Source organism: Vulpes lagopus, chromosome 23, assembly GCF_018345385.1.
Source record: "Vulpes lagopus strain Blue_001 chromosome 23, ASM1834538v1, whole genome shotgun sequence".
NCBI classification, from domain to species: domain Eukaryota; kingdom Metazoa; phylum Chordata; class Mammalia; order Carnivora; family Canidae; genus Vulpes; species Vulpes lagopus.
The window spans coordinates 59,188,660-59,210,683 of NC_054846.1; the positions used below are offsets into that span (position 1 = coordinate 59,188,660).

A 22,024-nucleotide genomic window follows, 5' to 3' on the forward strand; every position below is an offset into this window, starting at 1 on the left:
GAGAGAATTGCCTTGTCTTTTAGCCTTTTAATTCTGGGAGGCATTTGTACACTTCTTAGAAGGTGGACTCGAAGCCCCATTAGCTATAGCAGCAACCTCCGTAATGTTACCTTTCATTAGTTTGGCTCTTCTTCCTTTTTTTTGTCCCATACTCCTCGATTCCTTGCTCTAGCTTCCTAGGTTACCTTCCAAATGGCCTCCCTGTTCCCAAGTCCCTTTATGAGTCTCTGCTTGACATTGATAGGCAACCAGTAAAGTCTACTCCATGAACTCATCTTGCTTGGAATGAACGGTTCATTTACTGGAAGAGTATTTCAGTGTTTCACACCAAAACCAGGCCTCAAGGAAAACTGAAACCAGGGATCCAATACCACTAAGCTCCCTCCTGTTCCTTGTAACTTCTCTAATTACTTTTAGAGAGAAAGATGGCATCTACTACCCTCAGCACCAGAGAGAAAAATCCCAGGGAAGGATTGTAATCGATGACCTTGGGTTGGTGTCCGTGACGGGTACGATGGGAAACAGGGCACTCTCATGGGTTCCTCGTGGATCCGGGTTCTAGACCTGGATCAAACCATTATGGGTGTGTGGTAGTGTCAGGGACTCCAGGCGTGGCTAGGGAAAGCCACCGTTAGATTGCAGGGCATTCCTAGGAATAGGGGAATGACGGAGGGGTGGCAGGAAGCATCCACTAGTTTTCTAAAACCATTACCGTCCACTCTCACTTCTCCTACTGATGTGGGAAACAAAGGCAGAAGAAAATGTGGATAAAATTAAATCTCCTTCTAACCTGAAGCCCATTGACAAATACTTGAGATAGACAGATTATAGAATTCCTCCAGGATCCTGAGTCCTTAGCATACGAAAGTCCTTCTGAACTTTCCCTTATCTTCACTTCCCCCCAACCCCAAGGTATGTAATCAGCTGCTCCTCACAATCCTGGGGAGGCAGGCAGGAGCTCAGCAGCTCTTTCTGCCCACAGGTCCTGTCCCCATCCTTTAATAAAACCACCATTTGGCATCAAAGACATCTCAAGCAGTCTTTCTTGGCCACTGGCTCTGGACCCCACCAACACACACACAACATTCCAAAACAAAACAAAACAAACTACATCATTACTTCCTCTTTCATGATTCTTTCTCAGCTTCCCTCACATGCTCTCTTTCCCCTGCCCAATGCATAAATGTTGGTGTTCCTGAAAAGTACATCCTTTTTTTTTCCCCCCTCTTCCCATTCTTACTCATTTCCAGAGTTATCTAATTCCATGGTAGACATCATGGTCTTCCCCTCAACATTTAATCCTCTCTAAACATTTAATCTAATCTAGTTGTGGTAGTTCCATCCCCCTTGGTAGCAATTTGTTTGGGATGAACAGGCCTTAATCAGATTAGACTTATGAGATTTAAGGAGAAGCTTGCTTAGGACTTCTAGGAAAGAGAAATCAGTCTTACTGTTGCCTGTTGGATGGGAAAAGGGAGTGGGCTGGCTCCGTTACCCCCGGTAGTCATTCTGTGATAGGAGGGGAGCCAGCTTTGGGGTGAAGTCAATGGTGGGCCCAGCAGAGTGGTGAGACGGAAACATCTCAGGTCCCTAAGGATGTCGTTGAACCAGGGAATCTACTCACTCAGCCCTACCATTGGATTTCCTGCATTGTGGGATGATACATTTCCATATTGCATAAGCCAGTCTGAATCAGGTGTCTGCTACTTCGAGCCGAAGGCATCCTACTTAATTCACACTTACTACTATGAATTCTCTCAAACTCACTTTCCTGGGCTCCAGACCTACCCACATTTGTCAACTTTGCTCCTCCTCTTCCTGGGTTTCCTACAATTCTTTCACTTAAGAAAGAAGAGTCAGGTGCCGACAATGATGCCAAGCTCTGTCTTAGACACTGCAGTTCAAGCAGTTAGTGACACAAGACTGCTGTCCTCGGGGACCATTGAAGGAGGCAGACGATAAATAAAACTATTTTCTGAATAAATGAAATAATACATATGCAGAGTAGGAACTTGGTCAGTGCTGAGTAAAAAAATCTAGCATTGCCTATAGAATATCAGACCAGAGACCGGAGACTGGCATTCATGAGGCAGACAGCCCTGGAACGGGGTGTCGGAGGAGCTGTCACAGCCCACCTGGGAATCTAGAAGGGTGACCAGGACCCAGGGCCTGCCCTCTGGAGCGGAGTCCAGAAAGAATGTACACGTGGACTGAGTGCTAACTTTGTTAGACCCTGTATCAAGTGCCTTTTGTTAACTATCTCATCCAGTCCGCAGTGATTCTGGGAGTTTGTCCGAGGACAAACAGCTCTGGACAACAGGCCCAATACCCAGCGGTCTGGCCAGTGACAGGGGCCTCTGTGGAGCAGGTCCTGACCCTGTGGTTTGGGCGGGGTCCATGTGACTTTGTGCAAGTCACGGTCTCCCTCGTCCTTCCACGCTCTAGGCCGCAGCCGTAGTGGTGGCGGATTCCCAGGGTTTTCCCAGGCTGCCTGGCATGTGGAGAGGGAGGGGGCCCAGGGACCCAGGTGGGGGGCCCCTGAGATCAGTATGGAGGGTGCAAAGAAGTGAAAAAGGGGGCCCCTGAGATCAGTACAGAGGGTGCAAAGAAGGCCCCCCCCCGAGATCAGTATGGAGGGTGCAAAGAAGTGCAAAGAAGGGGGTCCCCCAGATCAGTACGGAGGGTGCAAAGAAGTGCAAAGAAGGGGGTCCCCCAGATCAGTACGGAGGGTGCAAAGAAGTGCAAAGAAGGGGGTCCCCCAGATCAGTACGGAGGGTGCAAAGAAGTGCAAAGAAGGGGGTCCCCCAGATCAGTACGGAGGGTGACACTGAAGTCAGCGGAGGGGGGGAGGTAAGGGGATCCTTGGACACCTTGGCGCTCGTCCCCACCCTGCCCCCTGCGGCCCTCCCACTCCCCCTGGGCTCCGGAAGGGGGGCATGCCCTGCGGCCGCCCCAGGCCCTGCGCCGCGGCCCGGGAACGCGCGCCCCGCCCCCGCCCCCGCCCCCGCCTCCCCGCCGCCGCGCGTTCTGCGCCGCCCGCGCCCCGTGTGCCGAGCCCGCCCGCACTGCGGGGGAGAGGCCGGGAGCCGCCCACGCCGCGCTCTGCGCGCTCGGCGCCGCCGTCTCCCTGGGACGCGGGCGGCCATGGCGCGGCGCGCGGGGCGGTAGGGCGGGCGCGGGGAGCGCAGGGGCCGCCATGGCCCGGCGGCGGCGCCGCGCCTGCATCGCGCTGTTCCTGGTGCTGCTGTTCGCCTTCGGCACCCTCATGGGCCTGCGCACGCTCAAGGCCCCGGACGGGCTCCCGGCGCTGGGCCCCGGCCTGGAGCTGGCGCCCTTCGAGCGGCGCCCGGAGGGGGCCCCCGCCGCGCCCCCGCCGCCGCCGCCGCCGCCGCCCCGCACGGCCGGCCCCGCCAGCGCCCCCGGCCCGGCCCCCGCGGAGGCCGCGCCCGCCCCCGGGCCGGGCCCGCGCGTCTACTCGGACCTGCACGCCTTCTACTACTCGTGGTACGGGAGCCCGCGGCGCGAGGGCCGCTACGTGCACTGGGACCACGTCATGGTGCCGCACTGGGACCCCAAGATCTCGGCCAGCTACCCCCGCGGCCGCCACAGCCCTCCCGACGACCTGGGCTCCAGCTTCTACCCGGAGCTGGGGCCCTACAGCTCCCGGGACCCCGACGTGCTGCGGGAGCACATGACCCAGCTCCGGGAAGCCGCCATCGGTGAGTCCCTCCCGCCCGGGGTCCTGGCCCCGGCCCCCGCGCCCCCCCGCCCCCCCGCGCCCCCGCGCCCCCGCGCCCCGCGCCGCCCCCGCGCCCGGCTTCCTGCGCCCTCCGCTCCGCGGCCGTGCAGCTTCCCACGCGGCGCCGCCCCGCCCCGCCCCGCCCCCGCCCCGGGGGCCCGGCCTCCGCGAGGCCCGGGGAAGAAGGCGTTTGTCCCGAGCTGTCCCGAGTGGGGACAGCAGGGGGAGGAGCAAGAGCAAGTCTTCATGGTCTCTCGGCCTGGCCTTCGGGCCGGCCGGTGAGGACTGGGCGTCCTGGTCCTGCAGCCGCGGGGCCAGAGCAGCCCCGCTCCAGGCCCGGGGCAGGGCACAGCCCTTGCTGCCTTTGCTGGCTGCGGAAAGGAAAGTTGGCCCCCGCTGCCCGGCGGACCTGCACGGCGGCCGGGCTGCTGGCATGGGGGGGCGGGGGGGCAGGAGCTTTTCGTCAAGTTCTCTGCTGGAAAAGAAGTCCCTGGGAGCCTCTGTGTGCAGGCAGGCCCCGGGGAGGGGAGGGGGGAGGCTCACTCCTTTCCGACTGTGCCCCTGGACTCTGCTGGGTGTCAGAACACATTTCCAGGTATCTAGAGTTGGCTACTGAAGGGGGGGGGCGAATGGCAGGGACAATGGTGGGAGGTGTTCACAGATGAATAGCACGGAGGCTACCTGTCCCTCCCGGCTTTACAGTCCAAAGAGGCCGATGGTTGAGACGAAGGTTATTTCCGAAAGGAAGCAAAACATGACCTGTGCTTGGCGCTCTTCTCCCTGCGGGACCTCAGCGGGGCGCCTCTTCTCTAGAGCTAGGACTGTGGCGGCCAGATGGGTGTGGCATCATCCACTCGTTTCCTTTTGTTCTACTTCTTGCGGAGGCAAGCGGAAGCCCCATCCTGCCGGCCCCCCTCGGGCTCCCTGCCGGCCCGGGGCGCTTCAGCACCGCGGGCGTGGACAGCTCCGGGACGCGGGGCTCTGATCCTACCTGCGGGGGAGGGGGGGCGCCGGGGGGACCCGGCAGGAGCCTCGCCCAAGGTTTCACTCAGAAACCATTTTGCAGGTGCAGACGGTTTGTGAGGAAACACAGCTCTGTTGCGGGGGTACTGTGCGTCTCTGAAGTAGCCTCTGTGTTGTGTCTCAGGCGTCCTGGTCCTGTCCTGGTACCCGCCTGGCATGGCTGATGATAACGGGGAGCCCTCAGACGACCTGGTACCCGCCATCCTCGACACCGCCCATCAGTACAACATCCAGGTGAGTCCCCAACAGCATACGTGCTCTTTGGCCCGTTCTGGAGATTTCTCCTCCTCTGCCCACAAGGTTGGCTCTCCACGGTAGCCCAGGTACGGCGCAAATACGCAGCAGGTATGGTGTTGCGGGTGGGGTTCTAACCAGTCGCACCTGTCACTCTTCTTTTCTTGAATTCTGGGGGGTAGGGGGGAAGAATTGGGGAAACTAAATAGAGGAGAAATGGGAGACTGCATAAATACCACTGTGATAGAGGTTAGGTTGGAGACTCTCAGTCCAGATAGAGGGCAGGCAAGGGCCAAATGGGCCCAGAAACTGAACTCCAGCCTCAGATCCCCAGTGGGAGGCCGCCCTGGGCCTCCAGGAGTAGAGTACAGGCCACATTCAAGAGGAATGATGGAGCTGAGCTAAGCATGTCCAGTTAATTTCCCCAAATGAACCAAATAACTCATTCCCCTCTCATGTGGAGATGAGAAACAGCAGAGAGGAGCCCCACTGGTGTTCCTGAGCCCATCACCGACACGTTTAACAGATCAGGGCACCTTTGCCCATCAACACAGACAGCTTCAGCACACCTCTTCCCATCGTTTCAGACAGCTAGTGCCAATCATGTGGGACCAGCACCTAAGCTTAAACATATTCACCACCCAGGGACATCCCAGAAGGACTCCCAGATGCCCTCCTGTGGGAAGTGGCCAGGCTTCTTGCCCATTTTTTTTGGCCCTGAGGGCAGTGGCTGCTTCTATCTCTGTTATGCCCACCGTTGCCAGTCCTTCTCCCCAAAACCCTAGTGGAGCATGAGCCTTAATAAGTTGTGGCCCCTCGGCAGGGACTCACCTGACCAGTCCCTCCTCTGTTTGTGGCAGGTGGCCTTCCATATCCAACCCTACAAGGGCCGGGATGACATCACGCTGCATGACAACATCAAGTACATCATTGACACGTAAGGCTGCTGTGGGACCTGGATTTTGATAGGGATCAAAAAGGGGGCGGGGATAGATTTCGAGGGGTAGGTCAAGAGACACTGGGGCAGAATGCCTGTGTCCCCAGCAGCTGCTTCATAGTAACAGAGCGTGAGGCTTGGAGGCGGCAACCTGGGTGTGAATGCCAGGTCTGCTGTCTCCAACCTGTCACGTGATGCCAGCCTGTTAACCTGAGTCTTGTGAGAGTTCCACGGGTTAATATATGTGAAAGGGGCTGGGACAGTGCTCGCAGGTCTCATCCGTTCATTCAAAAAATATCTGAGGGCCCTCGGGTGCCCAGGCACTGTCCTAAGCCCCAGTCGTTCAGGATTGGGGAGGGCTAGCAAAAATTTGCGTTCTAGGGTGTGGATGCAGTGAAGCAGTCGTTCCACGTGAAAAATCAAATAGTTGGCCCACACTGTGAGAAAGTAATAATAAAGAGTAGAGCAGGGTATTGTTAGAGCATGCCTGAGAATGGGGGCTAGACATCTCTGAGATGACCTGTGAGCTAACACCTGAAGGAAGGCTCAGCTCTGCCTCATCTGGGGCAGGCAGAAAATTCCAGACCAAGGGCTGTCGATCCAAAGGCCCATGATGGGGCAGGTTTGGCAGCAGAACAAAAGGCGAGTGTAGCTGGTGTGGGGAGACGGGGAGCTAGGAGGGATGGAGGTGGGCTGGGCCAGACCAAGTAGGAGGGGCCTTGCAGGCCTCGGTAGGGAGCCTTCGGACCTGGTTCAGGACCCGGTTCATGCCTTAGAAAGAGTGGATTATAGGGAATCAGAAACGGGAGCCTGGAGACCGATTAGGTGGCTGCTGCGTCCCAGTGGAAGGGGGAGGTGGCGTGCTGCGGCTCGCTCGAGTGAAGGCAGCTGTGAGAGGAGGGTGGGCGCTAGCTTCTAGCTCAGAGGCAGGAGTCGTCCAACGCGGGGACTGGCTGGATCCACAATCACCTTGGGCGTTGGGAAAGATCTGATTGGGGGCTCGTCCTGCACCTGTGCCCGCTGCCCCCACCCCCACCAGGCCTTGGCTCATGTTCTCCTCCCTCCCGCTCCTCAGGTATGGCTCCCACAGTGCATTTTACCGCTATAAGAACAGCATGGGTAAGAGCCTCCCACTCTTTTATATCTACGACTCATACCTGACATCCCCGGAGGCCTGGGCCCACCTCCTGACACCCAACGGGCCCCACTCCATCCGCAACACCCCCTACGACGGGGTCTTCATCGCGCTGCTGGTGGAGGAGGGCCACACTCACGACATCCTGGCTGCCGGGTTTGACGGCATGTACACCTACTTCGCCTCCAACGGTTTCTCCTTCGGCTCCTCCCACCAGAACTGGAAAGCCGTGAAGAACTTCTGCGATGCCAACAACCTCCTGTTCATCCCCAGCGTGGGACCTGGCTACATTGACACCAGCATCCGGCCTTGGAACAACCACAACACTCGGAACAGGGTCAACGGCAAATACTATGAGACGGCCCTGCAGGCGGCTCTGATGGTGAGGCCCGAGATCGTCTCCATCACCTCGTTCAACGAATGGCACGAGGGCACCCAGATCGAGAAGGCCGTTCCCAAGAAGACACCAACGCGTCTGTATCTGGACTACCTGCCTCACCAGCCCAGCCTATACCTGGAGCTGACCCGCCGCTGGGCAGAGCACTTCATCAAAGAGAAAGAGCAATGGCTAATGTGAGGAGCCAACGTCCTGGCCTCGCCGGAGGGGGTCACCGCGTGGGGCTCGGCCGAGGTTGTAGGCACTCGCCTGTCTCCAGGTCAGCGGCAGGGCACCTCTGGGTGGGCCATCAGGCCCGGGCCCGTGTGGAACGGAGCTGGTTTCTCGGCAAGCGGGTGCTGGGATGCTCTGCAGTGATGGGAAATGAGGTGGGGTCCCAGAGGCTGGCAGGTGACTGGCCCCAGCCCAGGGCAGCTCCACATCCTGTCCTTAACACTTTAAGATAATCCCTTGGAGCTTGGACCTCAGCAGGTGGGCGTTGGGTAGCCGTCACCAGGTCACTGCTCTCGGGAGGTCGGGGCTCTGAGGTCGGGGCTCTGGGCTCACGCGCGCCCTGCTCCCTCGTCAGCCTTCTTCCCCTGGCGTCCGTCTTCTCCAAGTGACAGAACCCTTATCTGAGACTTCCAAGAGGGAAACTGAGCCCTTCCCAGTAGCCTCCTGAACACAATGATCAGGAAATAATCCTGAGCGCTCGTACATTCATTAAACACATACTAACGGAGCACCTTACTATGTGCTAGGCACTAGGGAGAAACTTGACCTGGGAAGGTTCCTTTCTTCCAGAAGCTTACAGGATCCAGCTTTCCTTATTTGGCGTGGCCTTGTAGCTAGTACCTGAGCACAGTCTTTCCTCTTCGCAGTTATGCCCAGTGCTGGGAGTTCAGTTCTTGTTCCTCTGAGAAAATACCTCTGTGCCCCAGAGCCCACATTTCCCCAGATGACCATTTAGCTCCAGGGAGAGGACTAGGACATCCTCCCTCCCTTTAGCTGCCTAAACTGAATGAGGCCCACTAAGTAGAGCCATTTTCAGTGCTACTGTGATTTGTATTAATTAAATATGATGTGGTATTCTCAAGTAAGCATTCCTTTTGCTCTCTTCAATCCTTCCTCTCCCTCAAATGCTGTGACAAACTGACACGTGAGATGAGCTGGCCAGGGGCAGCACACAAAGAGTGAGTTCGCTTAAGAAATGAGAAGCGTAAGCAAGATTTTTAGAGGGGAGGCTTAACAAACCAGTGCTTATTTACAAATACACTAATATACTCATTGCAGGGGCCCTTGAAACAGGCCCTGGGATACCTTCTTGGCAAGATTTAGGAGCTACTTGGAAAAAAAAAAAAAGGAGCTACTTGGAAATATGTGCATTACTTTAAGGGCTCCAGCCTGAATCCTAGTTGTGGGACCAGGGTGCCAGGCAGGAGGGGAGGAAGTGGGGCCTACGGATTACCACGGGACCCCCAGCTCCAGTTAGGTAATGGGCACTGAATGCCACGGATGACAGGGCAGATCGGGGCAGGAGCACAGTGCTGGACCGTGGCCTGCAGAACCTTCCAGGATGGAGAAACACTGGGGCTTCAGTTCACACATACATGGTTTGGAAAATACTAAACTTATGGCAAGTTCAGAGCCAGGAACAGCAATTCTCATTCACTGCAGCTTGATCAGTTCTTTCCAAAGCTAATCTGTAGCAAGAGCCATAGAGACATTCTTACACTTTGACCCTGTAATCCTGCCCTAGAGAAATAATTCAAAAGAAGAAAAATAGACTATTTACAGAACATTTTCTATCAAGGAGAAATAAGGCTCAAATAGCCAAGAATCATTATGTTTAACACTTGGTACACATGTGAATGGAGATACAGGCTTCTGAGTACATACCGGATTCAAATAAAGGTGTTGCAGGCATAACTCATTAATTTATTTTATGAATAAATAAGAAAAAAAGCCACTGGCTGGAAAGAATAGTAGAGATTTGTTTTCTAGCATTCTTTGATTTGGACTTCCCCACCCCCACACCGTTATAACTGAGCTCACTTCCCACCCATAGTCCGAAGTGATGACTCTTTCCACCAGGCCTTACCGCTGCCTTTCCAGTTCAGAGGAAATCGTGTCGGGCCTGCGGCTCAACAGTCTTTATCCTACTCTGGTTCCAGCTTCAGGTACCCAAACATATGCCTTTGGTCACTGGAGGCTCTTACACAGCACCAGCTGGTGCTCTGGCGGATTTGGACCTTAAAAGCCACCACCACCCCTGAGGGGGGGCTCTGACTGGACTTTGAATCTGTGCCTCAAATTATCCTTCAAAAAGTTTCCAAAAAAAGAAACTTATTAAAACAAGGCCATCCTAGGAATGTTCTCAAATACAGTCTCTAGTAAGCTTGTGGCTGATACAAGAAATTACAGATAATAAATATGACCTCCCCCACCAGGCGTGAAAGCCTGGTCTACAGCGTTCAGAAAGATAAGTTGCTTTTAAGAGTCAGACTAGTAACATTGTAGCCCCAGTGGCCTCTGTCAATGAGACCTTGCCAGTCCCCAGTGGACAGACACATAGTGTCCAGCACCAGTCCTCCGGCCCTCCCTCTTCCTGAGGTTCACGAGCAGGATCCGTGTGAAGGGAGCAGCCCGTACTTCTGTCGGAGGATGGCTGTAGTACTTTCTAAGGCACTGAGGAAGAAACGGAGGGCAGTTAAAATCTGACTTCCCAAAGCCCTGAGCCCACCAGAGTCTGGCGATCAGCGACCTCTAAATCCTCTGGTCTTGACTATGCTCTCTTCCCCAAACCCTTGATGAATCCTTTGAATCCTCAAAAAGCCAGCAAACAGCAGCAAACTTAGTCCCCTCCATCCACCACTTCTCCAAACCTGCCCACCCCGCTCCAGACAAGGCAGGAGTGCCAACCTTTATTTTGTTAAGTTTTCCTCCCCACTCCACCCCCCACGCCCCAACCTTCCTGAAATTCTATCCCCATGCCACAGCAGAGACTTACCAGCCTGGACGAATAATGCCAAACTTTCCAGGTACGGACAAGTCAACCACAGTTGAGCCCAGACGATACTCAGGGCTCTGACCATCACCAATGGGTCCCCCGTCAATGACCAGGGATAACTGAGGCCAGAGGTCCTGGAACTCCTGAGAAGAGGAAGAGGAAGAACATGGACACTACCCCTGGTGTCTGTAGTGATGTAATAGGACACACAGTGTTCATAGGAAGATGGAGGCCGCACACTTCTAAATGAGGAGGCATTTCCCTCTAAGCAGGGGAAGGAACCTCATTCAGTTAAGGTCAGCTGTGCCAAGGACACAGCCTGAGCACCGAGGACACGGCATCCTATGAGGTTTGGAGCCCTCCCAGGTTACTACCTCAAGTAACACCTATCTAGAGTTTAACAAAAATTCTGTTGTGCCAAGAGTAAACTCCACATGGCGCTCCTGTCAGAGACGTAGAAGTACAGTGACCGGAGTCCTGGGCAGGTGTCCAAAGATGGAGGCTCTACCCTGAACTTTCACCCAAATTTCTGTGTCATTGCATGCAAGTTACTTCATCCAGGACACTATGATCCTAGATCTCACAAGAACCCTGGATAAGGGTAGGGAGAGGAAGACACGGAGGACGGACTCTTCCACGTGCATGGCACCAGCACTCAATCTTTAGGCTACAGGAAGGATACCCTCCCCAAAAACCATGGACTGAATTGTTAACTGTGTGAGAGCATCGCCCACTCTCCCCAGCACCACCACTCATGGAAACCTGCAGCCGCGGCTGGGCCTGGGCATTTGGAATGAAAGATCATAACCACCAGTTCCTGCGTTGGGACAGGTCAACTGTTTGCTGACAAGCGAAGAACACCCCCACCCCAACCCCACTGCCTCGGGCATAACCACGGGGCCCAGGTAAAGCCTGTGGGCCCAGGACAGGATAGGGTGCTGGGCTCTCACTTTCTAAGGCCCCTGAAGCTGCTCTCTAGGTCCAGGCATGGAGAACCCCATCACTGTGCTATATTTTACATTCAAGTTCAGGAAGAAGAAAAATGCGTGGTGGGTGACATTTCTTTGTGTTCTCATTTTTGTTTTTTTTTTCCCTCCCCACAAGCTATGAGTTCAAGACTGAATTAGGATGATCCTTTCTCCGACTAGACTGGTAGCCAGGGAAGAGAACGGGGTCGGGAGTCCCTGGGTCAAGCGATTTAACATTTCAGAGCCGGAACTTTCTTTACAGCACTGTTGTCAAGACTTCTTGCCTAACTATTTTTTCAAACAGCTATCACCACAAAAGGGGGGGGGGGGGGGGCGGTGGTGGAAAAAATTACACTTACCATGATGTTTTGTTTTTTTTTTTTTTTTAATTATTAAAAAGACAGTAGGGGGCAGCCTGGGTGGTTCAGCGGTTTAGCGCTGCCTTCCGCTCAGGGCATGATCCTGGAGTCCCGGGATCGAGTCCTGCATGGGGCTCCCTGCACGGAGCCTGCTTCTCCCTCTGCCTGTGTCTCTGCCTCTCTCTCTGCGTCTCTCATGAATAAATAAATAAAATCTTAAAAAAAAAAAAAGACAGTAGGAAAAAAAAAATTCTCCCTGTCACCTCTCAAACACTTTCTTTTTTTTTTTTTTTTTTTTAAAGGTTTATTTATTTATTTTTGATAGACATAGAGAGAGAGAGAGAGAGGCAGAGACACAGGCAGAGGGAGAAGCAGGCTCCATGCACCGGGAGCCTGACGTGGGATTCGATCCCGGGTCTCCAGGATCACGCCCTGGGCCAAAGGCAGGCGCCAAACCGCTGCGCCACCCAGGGATCCCAACCTCTCAAACACTTTAATGAAACCTTTCCAAGTTCAATTTGGATTCCCCCACCCTGTGCCAACCGTACAGACTTCCCACCATCGGACCAAATGGGTAGAGCCTCCTGCGAGGCACCCCAGTGAACCATCAACCCGGCTGGTTCAGAGGAAACTGTGTGTGTGCGTGTGTGTGTGTGTGTGTGTGGCCTGGTGATGCTTTGGCGGAGGCAGGGAGGACCGGGTGACTCACCTCCACGGTCAGAGAACTGGCCTGGGAGCTAAGGTTGGCGCTGGTGAGAGCGAGTGGTTCCCCGAACATCTGGGCCAGATCCTGGATGAAGGCGTGGTCCGGGATGCGGACGCCGACAAGCTGGGACACACAAGAGCGGCCCAGAGGGTCAGGAGGGTCAGGAGAGGCGGTAAGGGGTGGGGAAACGGCTCTGGCAGGCGCGTGTGGATGCATGTGGACGTTGGCAGGCGTCTCAAGGCGGGGGGGGGGGGGGGGGGGGGGTGCAAGAGCTCAAGATGCGACTCACAGGAGTGCAGGGGTTCAGGTCCCGATTGAGCTCCTGCGAGCGCTCCAACACCAGGGTCACGGGGCCCGGCAGCAGGTCTCTCAGGAGTCCATCGGGGACGCTCACGCGGCAGTACCTGGAAACACAGATCGGGGGATGAAGGGTCAGTGCCGGTCCTCGTCCAGGGCCATGCGGGACCCGTCTCCGCTCTCCAGCTCCCCGGAGGGTTTGACACGCAGGGCTCCCAGGGTCAGCGAGCCCACGCCTCCGTGTCCTGGCTCCCACCGCGGCCGGGTCGCACGCTGCGAGGGTCCTGCACGGCGCCGCGGCGCCCCGGGGCGTGCTCTGCATCCTCGGCCGAGCGTGTGCGTGCGCGTGCGCGTGCGCGTGTCTAAGGCCGTGGGAGCCCCGCCCCGCCGAGCCCCGCCCCGCCGCGCGCGCGGTGGCAGAGGCGCCCAGGGAGGGGCTGGAGGGGCTGGAGGGGCTGGAGGGCGCGCATCTCCGGTTCCGGGTCCCGCCCCCCTCCGCCCCCCCGGGGGAGCCCGGCCGAGCCCCTCCCGCTCCCCGCGCCTCGGTCTCCCGGGCCTGTCACCGGAAGCCCCTCCCGCGGGGCCGCCCCCAGCGGGGCCGGGTCGGGGCGGCCTCACCTGTAGACGTCGGCCACGCGGCCCAGGCAGACGGCCAGCGGCTTGGCGTGGCTGCGGCCCTTGAGGCGGTACACGGCGTCCAGCGCCGCCGAGCAGCTCGCCGCGCAGGCCAGGCCGTACAGCGTGTCGGTGGGCACGGCCACCACGGCGCCGGCGCGCAGCTCGGCCACGGCGGCCCGCAGCGCCTCGGTCCAGCCGGCGCGCTCCGGGCTTGCGGCCCGCACGGCCCCGCCCCCCGGGAGCCGCAGCAGCCGGCTCGGCGCGCGCAGGAGGCGGCCCCTCCGCGCGGAGCCCGCCGGCCCCTCGCTCAGCCCCGCGCCGGCAGCCACCGCGGCCCTCAGCGCCCCGCACCGGCGCGCCGGAGACATCCGCCCGGGCCCGCTTCCGGGAGGAAGTGACGCGCCCAGCCAGCTTCCGGCCGCGGCGGCCCGGCCCCACCCCCGCGCCGGGCCGCTTAAAGGGACCGCGACCCCCAGGAGGCTTGAAGGAGACCGGTGGGGACGGGGCGGGGCGCGGCTGTGCGGAGCCCGAGCGCGGCGCTGGGGAGGGGGGCGGCCGAGAGGGGGGCGGTGGTCGGGCCGCGCAGGCGGAGATGGAATGGGGCGCGGGCTCAGACTGGTCGCGGGGGTGAGAGCGGGCCCGTCGGGGCGGGGGGACGGGGCCCGGGCCCCGCGCGAGCGCGAGCGCGGCGCTGACCGTGCGTGTGTCGCTCTCTCCCGGGCAGGGAGGCTGCCGGCGTGGACCGCGCGAAGGCGGGGCTGGGGCTCGGCGGGAGGCCGCCCCCGCAGCCGCCCCGGGATGAGCGCGCGCAGCAGCTGCTGGACGCCGTGGAGCAGCGGCAGCGGCAGCTCCTGGACACCATCGCCGCCTGCGAGGAGATGCTGCGGCAGCTGGGCCGCCGGCGCCCGGAGCCGGCTGGCGGCGGGGTCAGTGCCCACCCGGGCCGGGCCTGGGAGGCGGGGGCCGCGGCGGGGCTGGGCCGCCCGGGGTGGGTGTGGAAGGGCGCCCCCCGCGGCCCCCCCCCGCCGCCTCCCTTCGTCTGCGCGACCGCCTTTGGAGAAGTTCAGTCCTGCGTCCTGGCGGGGCCTAAGCCAAGGCCTTGCCTCCCAGCCTCACTTTTCCTTTCTGCTCCCACCAGAACGTGTCGGCCAAGCCCGGAGCGCCTCCGCAGCCCGCCGTCTCCGCCCGCGGCGGCTTTCCAAAGGATGCAGGCGACGGAGCTGCGGAGCCCTGACCGTCCCTGACGGGCGTCCTGACCTCTCTCTCCCTCCCGGGGCTGGCGGCTGGACTCCGGACAACCCCCCCCATGAAGGGGCCAGTCTTCACTGGCAGCGGCTGGTACTTGGCGCTCGGCCTGGGGTGGCAGCTCTGCTGGCGGCTGGGTTCACTCCCACTTCATCCTGGCTGAAGGCAGTGCTGAGCTTTGGATGTAGCCAGCGAACACCCAGGCTGGTCACCCGGGTTTGGGCAGACCAGCAGCGCTCTCCAGAGTGGCCTGGCCTGCTTTGGGGGATCCAAGTGGTGTTACATGTCCATTTCATGCTTTGGGGGCTCCCGGCCCCACAAAACACTTTTAGCAGAGCCTTGATTAAAAGGAAACCTGCAGACTCTCCTGGTCATGGGCCTTTCCTTTCTGTCCCCTAAGACTCACCTGGGGGGGGGGGGGGGGTTGAAATTGTCAACCATGGGAGGGTTTGGGAAGAAATGCCACAGATACTACCAGATTTAAATAAGCATTTAATTAGGATTTCATTAGTATTTAATATTGCTTTTTCAATTCCAAAAAGTTAAATTTTCACTTCTTAGCAGATATTTTAAAGTACAATATTAAGTTTATACAAAATGAGCAATTAAGCAAACACCATTATTTCACATTCTTCAAAAATACAAATTCATATTTACTCTTTTTTTGGGTTTGGAGGTTTCTTCCTTTGGAAGTACTGAACCTGTAACGTTTTCATATCGCTCAGTGGAAGTCCGTTGTTCCCATGTTTCACACTTAAATAAACTTGATAGGCTTTTACATAATCCAACTAAAACAATTTGAGATTTTAAAACACTGTCACCAAGACCTCCGGCCAATGACTACTAGTGTGTGTCAAAAAAAAAAAAAAAAGAAGAAGGCTGTCTGTGGGTCTTGCCTTTCCTGGCCAGAAGATGTGAGCCAGAAATTCAGCAAAAACCTGTTTCCAGCCACCTTCCCCCAAAAGGGTCTAGGAGGAGTTGACAGGGAAAGGTAACAGCCACCTTGAACTCTGACCCCCCCCTCCACCCTCACATTCTCCAAAACACAACAAAGGCTGTAGACTGTTGAATCAAAGGCGCCCTGGGGAGGCCTAAGGACATGGGAGAAGGGCAAGAGAGGCCTCTGACTTGGCACCACTACGAGGATAACAAGGATATTACAAAAAACACCCCTGGGTTTTGGTGAAAAAAAGTTCTATGAAAAATTTTCCCATAAGAAAAAGAGTAGAAACTGCATTGAGCTGAGAAAGTGACACTACATTATCACCCAATTTTTGGCCCAGCAGGAACACCACCAAAAGGGCAGTGTGTGGTTTTAAACTTTGCTTCCAGTAAAAAAAGCTTGTACTATGTACACATTGACATGAGATCCAGTTTAATTTGCATTTTTCAGTGCAGACTGAGAAGCCCTCCGGAACAGGGTAACAGTGAGAAACGCCCCAACAGTGATCATCAGCTTCCCCCAAGGGCGTGAGAGGAGACACAGGACCCTCTCCCTGTCCCCCAAAAACATGCAAGAGGAAACAGGCTAAACTGACTACCAACCAGAGCTAGGCAAAATTCAGTTTTGTCGCCTCCCCCCACCCCCAACCCCAATATTAGGGAATGGACAATTTCCCATCGATATCACAGCAGGACCGTTTGCATATTGATCTGTGGAAATCTTTTCTGCTTTGGCTGAAGTGTTATTTCAAAACTTCTCTATTCTATAGTAGCCTGAGAATTGAAGATAGAATGGGGAGAGGGGGCCCCCCACCCCAGACAAAAGAGGAGTACGGGGGAAGGAAGAAAGTCGATAAAGCAGATTACTAACAGCTTTGTTTACTGGATTTAATGAAGGCTGGAGACCTTTTTGCTTAAAGAGCCAACACGGGTGGTGAGGGGAGCAGTAGGGAAATGGCTCATGCTGCCCGCTCCCCTCCTACCACCACCATCTCCCAAACAGATTTCTGACTGGTGGTGGAGGAAAATGTAAACTCTGGCAATACTGTTGCAGTTCCACAAATCAATGGTTTCGGTGACTCTGGGGGAAGTCTCTAATGTTAAGGACAAAGAACGTGATTACAAATACAAAAGTCTAGAAGGTGCCAGGTTTCTACCTAGGAACAACCTGTTCCTTCCTTCCAGGCATCACTTTGTAATGGTGAGGGCGGGGCAAGATGGCAAGGGACCACGAAGTGATGGGAAAGGGCCTCAACAGTCCGCAGAAGAAAACAGGACCCGCAGCAGTTCTTCAGAGAGCCTGAGGGGCGCCCTCGGGCACACAGGGAAGGCTTGCATAGATTGAGCAGTTGCTGAGAATGCATAATAGTGTTTCCCTATAGACAGCCTCACAGCACGGGGCTCTGATTGAGCGTAAAAAACGTGGCCAGGCCAGGGCCACATGGGACAACGACCATCAAGCTACACATATTGCACCAAGGTAAGTGCTTTTCTTTTCACACCTCAATTTAACTTTTTATTCTGAGCAAAAAATAAAACTTTGTGGAAAGTATATATATGTACGTATATATATATATATATATATATATATACACACACACACACACAAAAGAAATTGCAGCAATTGGGTTAAAGATAAAATAACCTAAAGTGCTTTTTTATTTTATTATTTCTTTAATATACCAATATGAGGTTCTGCAAACTCATCCCTCTGGACACATTCAGCGTTATACAAAGTCTCTCAGGAAAACCCACCCACCCTCCACGATCCACATCAGTCCACTCACTGCCTTGACCCTGAAGGTAAAACTCTAATCAACTGACTTTCCCAGAGGTGGTGGAGAGAAGTCCCTGGCTTCTACCCAGAAAGGTCTTCACACCTTAAGGCCCCTCCTGGGCTTTGTACCATGATCTCCTTCTAAGGGGAAAGGGGTGGAATTTAATAAAGGACACCAACGCCTGTCACCAAACTGGTGATGCCCCCACGAGGCTGGCCAGACCTCCCCCAGGAGAGGCAGGGCCATCCTCCCTCCATGTCTCACCCGCCTGCTGGGAAGGGCCCAAATCGCTAAGGCAGTTGGTGCCAGCCCGTGCCCTACCCCTCCTGAGTCTGTGAACTCCAGTCCCTGGTGCTGACGACACCATGTAGAGGGGTGGTGTGGAACTGGAGATGCCAGTGGGAGCTGGAAGTAGACATCTACCGGGTGGAAATGGCTAAGGTTACCATGGGAAGAAAAAAGGCTTGGTTTCACCTTGCCCGAAGTCTGCAGCCCTTCCCTAACCTCACCACAGGTTCGTTCCTGGGCTTGGGAAAGCGCTCTCCGGGATGGCTCATTCCACTTTAGCCAGTGGCCCGCTCTTCCCCAGCGTCCCTGGCACCAGCGGCCAGGCTTTGCAGGAGCTGATGGGAGGGAAAGAGCACCGGAAGAGGAAGGAAAGACTGCCTGCACTGTGGAAAAAAACCTGCTCTTCACAACCACTCGCTAGCATTTTAAGCACATTCCTGATTTTTCAAAAGCTAATTGGCCCTGATAGTCCCCCTTATAATTTTGAGTCACCCTCAAGAGGCAGATACTTCAACTAGAAAAACCTGTCAGCCTAAATACTGTTTTAAGAGGCTTCTTCATCACTGCCAATCTTTGGAGAGCACAAAAGCCACTGACCTAGCAAGGCCCAGCAGGAGCACAGCCCTGGCTAACCGGAAAGAAGCGATAATGAAACCACCGCCACGTCCAATGGCCCTGGGTTTCTGTTCCCACCTCGGCTCCCAGGAAACTGAGTCCCAGGTACCCCTAAGATGGGTATGTGGGAGGTCATTCACGCCCTCCGCTACGAGCTACCTCTGGGACTCCAGCGTGTTGCTCTGCCCTTTCAAATTAATTTAGAAATTAAGCGAGGTTCCTGCCTCAGAGCTTCCCATGGGTGCAAGACCCAGAGACAGCCAAGGACAGCCCACGCTCAGCAACTGGTTGTGCAGGAAGACTAAGCCACCGTGGTAACAGAAGTTTCCTTCCGCCTTATAGACTTCTGCTGTGGTCAGGTGGGCACCAGAAGCCACCAGCCTTTCGGGGAGGGGAGTGCAGGAGGTCTAAAAAGAAAGGGACTCCCGACTAGACTCCCAGAAGGAGAAGCTCCCACCAGCTGCCTGCAGGGAAAGCCCTTTTCTCCTCGTGGCAGGCACAATGTTTACTACCTCTGCCCTCTGGTCCAACTCCGTCCCTGAAATTCTGTCCAAGGCAGGGCCTCTGGCTCCCAGATAAATGATCAGCTCTGGATACGGTCTTGGCTGGCCCTGAGTGATAGCTCAGAGAACAGAAGAGTGACACATGCAGATCTCTCTACATTAGGGAATGGAAAAAGAAGCCAAAATTATGGCTGCTTTCTGCCTGACCTTGCTGACTCAGAAGAGCAGTCCTGTCTGTGGACCCCTGTTCCTCGCTCAAGGCAGGGAAGGAAGGGGTTCTTGGAGGCAGAGGCCTAGTCTACACCCTGGGCCAGGCCTCAGGCCTCATTTCTGGGCTCCGTGAGCCTGCTGAGCACTCATGACTATGGTAATATAGCCGGTTGAGAGAAACTTTTCATTTTAGTGTGAACTGTATTTTAGGTTTTATTTTAAAGAGGCAATGACTTGGAGCCAAAGGCAGACAGATGGATATCATTCTACACACAAATTAAAAAAAAAAAATTTCCTATAACACAACTTAATGAAACATTCCAAATGAGATAACTTATTGCAACATTTCAGGCTTTTTGGTGGAAGGGGGATTTTTTTTGTTTTGTTTTGTTTTACCCTGAGTAGAAGATCATCGTTTTTGTGGTTTTTGTTTTTTGTGTTTTTTTTTTTGTTTTTGTTTTTTGTTTAGAAATCACATGACTAAGCTGAGCAAGTCACATCCTTCTTTGCACTGTACTAGACTGTATGCAAAATCCAGAGGGGTGGGAGGCGGGGATGGGAGGGGCAACCAAAAGCCTGGCTGGAACCTGGAACCTGGATACCTGGCCTGCCAATTACATGCCGCCTTAGAAAGAAAACAACAACAACAAAAAACCCCAAAAAACAAACAAACAAAAAACTCCCTTAAAGCTGCACCTTCTCCTGATAAGCAAAATGCAGCTCTTCTGCTCTGAAGAAGAAAATACCATTAAAGGCAGGCAGACCACCACCCAGCAACTGGCCATAAGCCACATGTCCACTCTAGAACAACACAGGGACATTCCCCCCAAAAATTCACTGCAATCTGCCGGCCCTGGCCAGACCAAAAGAGACAGAAAGAACTTAGGAAGGCAAAGACTGTGATAATGTTGCTAGAGCCTGCTCTGCACACACATGGATCAACAGCAGTCAACGGCTCGCCTAGGGCCCCCCACGCCCCCCCAGAACCTGATCGTCCACACAGCCTCAGGCCAGGCTTTCAGCTACCCACTGTGCTGCAGCTGGCTGCAGGATAACACCTGCCAGAGTCCCAGAGTCCCCCTGAGCTCCACCGACAGCAAAAGCAAACAAAACCACCAAAACCAATCCCTGTCCAGCTCACAGCTGTCTGGCCTGCCTTTGCCACAGCCCACTCTGGTGGAGTGAGGGTCTAGCCTCCGGTGCCCGCTTCCGCCTCAGCCTTAGACTCAAAAGTCGCACAGGGCAGAGGGACAGCCGACCCACTGAGCTCTGCTGCCCAAACCACAAAGACCCCAGTGCAAGTGATGGGCAGCATCAGACTGATGGAATCCACACCCTTTCGTTTCGAATGTTTATGCATACGAGTAACCTTAATTTCCAAGTTCACATGACAATAAGCAAAAGTGACATACAGTGCAGCCAAACAGTTCATTTATAACTTAGCTTTTTTGTTTTGTTTTTTTTTGTTGTTGGTTTTTTTTTTCTCCAAAGATCAGTTCCTTAAAATGGATGCTCCTGGGATATGACTAAAGAAAATACGTCTGAAAGGTGAGGATTTCAAACAGTAGATTTCTTCATCCTTCGAATTGCTGACCCCCCTTGATGGCAGGCACCACACTTTCTGCTTCCCGTTCGGCCGCCTCTGCTGGAGGTGAGTGCAGGCAGCCCCCTTTCACTTAGAGAAGCTGGTCAGGCCCATCTCCTCCTCCCCCTGCAGTAGTGCTTCAATGGGAATCAGATTGGACGGGGTGTCCAGGCTCTGGAGGGACAAAAACTCTGACACATCCATGGCACTTAACGTTTCTGTCTGAGGGTCTGAAGGAGTCTCTGCTTGTCTGCTTTGCTCACAGGAAGAGGGTACAGCAGAGGAGGACGACAGGGGGCCAGGGGGCGAGGAAAAAGTCTGCGGTGGTAGCTTCCGGCTGGACCTGTCAGGAGGCTGGGGGCCCGGCTCTGCAGGGGGTGGGGAAGAACAGCCCTTCCTCCTGCCTGCCGCCCGCTCCTTGGCAGAGTCCCGGCACGCGCACTGACACTGACACGCCTCCTCTTGTTTGATGATGATCACAGGAACACTGAGGCCAATCTGCTGTACAGAGCTCCCTGCGAGAGAGGCAAGAGACACTGCTCCTCAAGTAGCCGCAGGCAGGGGCATGAGGGACGGGGGTATGGACTAGGGGAGCGCCGAGTGCCTCAGGATGGAATGGTGGCAAGGAAGAATGCCATGCTCCAGGCTTTGTGTTGCCTGACACTCCCCATCCCCTCCACGCCAAGGTCCCTTGTCCTTAGAGAGCCAGGCACACCACCTAGATGACCCTGTATTTCCAGCTTCGTTTCCAGCCTTTCTGCCCTGTCCCCTCCATGCCAGCCACAGCATATGCCTCCCTTTCCCTGACATCTGTTCTTCATACCTCTGGGCCTATGAGCTCTTGCTTCTGCCTAAACTCCCCAGACAGGGCTGTTTCTCCGGAGAACTTCCTCTTCTTTTCTCTGAAGACCCAGCTCATCCCCTCCTCTCCTGATGCTGCTTCCAGCAGGCTAACACCTAGGGCTGCCCATGGGCCCATGAGCTTCCCAACCATATGCATGGAGCTACTGCCTCCCTTCGCACCTCTCTCCACACAGGGTAGGACTTGGGGCTTATGTCTCGCCTGCCTGAGACCAAGCTCCTCCAGAGCCTCATGCTCCCATCCCCAGGCTCAGACACATGGTTGGTGGGGGGAATCCCCCTGTACACGGTCAGCCTTGCGCTCATGCACATTCTCCTGCCCTTTTGTGCGTGTGTGTGTGCTCTGCATAGTCCCACTGTGAAATCAGACAGGCTTTGTGTGTCTCAAAAAAAGCTAGAGACCAGAGAACAGGAGAACAGAGTGGGAGTCAGGAGACCTGAGAACTAGTGCTTTGTCTCTGCCACAAACTCACTGACAATTTTGGACGAGTCATTTAAGTCTTCAGGGCCCCATTTCTTAATCTATAAAATAGTTTGAAAAAAAAGGCACATTTCACTCTATGAGTCTCTGACCCACATGCTATTTCTTCATTAC

General features: G+C 55.4%; 4 protein-coding genes across 7 annotated transcripts in view; 2 read left to right on the forward strand and 2 right to left on the reverse strand.

Annotated features, from left to right (window-relative positions):
* Window positions 1-3,081: 3,081 nt before the first annotated feature.
* On the forward strand, window positions 3,082-8,540 carry MANEAL (mannosidase endo-alpha like). Of its 2 annotated transcripts, XM_041738310.1 has the most exons (4): window positions 3,082-3,719; window positions 4,887-4,996; window positions 5,857-5,933; window positions 7,009-8,540. In XM_041738310.1, the coding sequence occupies exons 1-4, from the start codon at window positions 3,197-3,199 to the stop codon at window positions 7,643-7,645; spliced, it is 1,347 nt and encodes a 448-aa protein (XP_041594244.1). In that variant the 5' UTR covers window positions 3,082-3,196; the 3' UTR covers window positions 7,646-8,540. The 2 variants fall into 2 exon arrangements, with proteins under 2 accessions (XP_041594244.1, XP_041594245.1); XM_041738311.1 differs by lacking the exons at window positions 3,082-3,719; window positions 5,857-5,933 and having other exon boundaries at window positions 4,926-4,996.
* An 821-nt stretch (window positions 8,541-9,361) lies between these two features.
* On the reverse strand, window positions 9,362-13,770 carry YRDC (yrdC N6-threonylcarbamoyltransferase domain containing). Its single transcript, XM_041738312.1, has 5 exons — window positions 13,403-13,770; window positions 12,777-12,891; window positions 12,491-12,610; window positions 10,455-10,597; window positions 9,362-10,132 (listed from the first exon to the last, which is right to left on the reverse strand). Exons 1-5 carry the CDS (start codon window positions 13,768-13,770, stop codon window positions 10,060-10,062), a joined length of 819 nt encoding a protein of 272 aa, XP_041594246.1. The 3' UTR covers window positions 9,362-10,059.
* C23H1orf122 (chromosome 23 C1orf122 homolog) lies at window positions 13,764-15,009 on the forward strand. Of its 2 annotated transcripts, none has more exons than XM_041738314.1 (3): window positions 13,764-13,896; window positions 14,127-14,328; window positions 14,541-15,009. In XM_041738314.1, the coding sequence occupies exons 2-3, from the start codon at window positions 14,281-14,283 to the stop codon at window positions 14,634-14,636; spliced, it is 144 nt and encodes a 47-aa protein (XP_041594248.1). In that variant the 5' UTR covers window positions 13,764-13,896; window positions 14,127-14,280; the 3' UTR covers window positions 14,637-15,009. The 2 variants fall into 2 exon arrangements, with proteins under 2 accessions (XP_041594248.1, XP_041594247.1); XM_041738313.1 differs by having other exon boundaries at window positions 13,896-14,029.
* Window positions 15,010-15,126: 117 nt separating this feature from the next.
* The window catches only part of MTF1 (metal regulatory transcription factor 1), a 42,419-nt gene continuing 35,521 nt past the window's right edge, over window positions 15,127-22,024 (reverse strand). For both annotated transcript variants that reach the window (XM_041738309.1, XM_041738308.1), the window contains exon 11: window positions 15,127-21,083. In XM_041738309.1, the coding sequence (XP_041594243.1) occupies window positions 20,656-21,083 (428 nt within the window). In that variant the 3' untranslated portion in view covers window positions 15,127-20,655. The remainder of the gene's footprint in view (window positions 21,084-22,024) is intronic.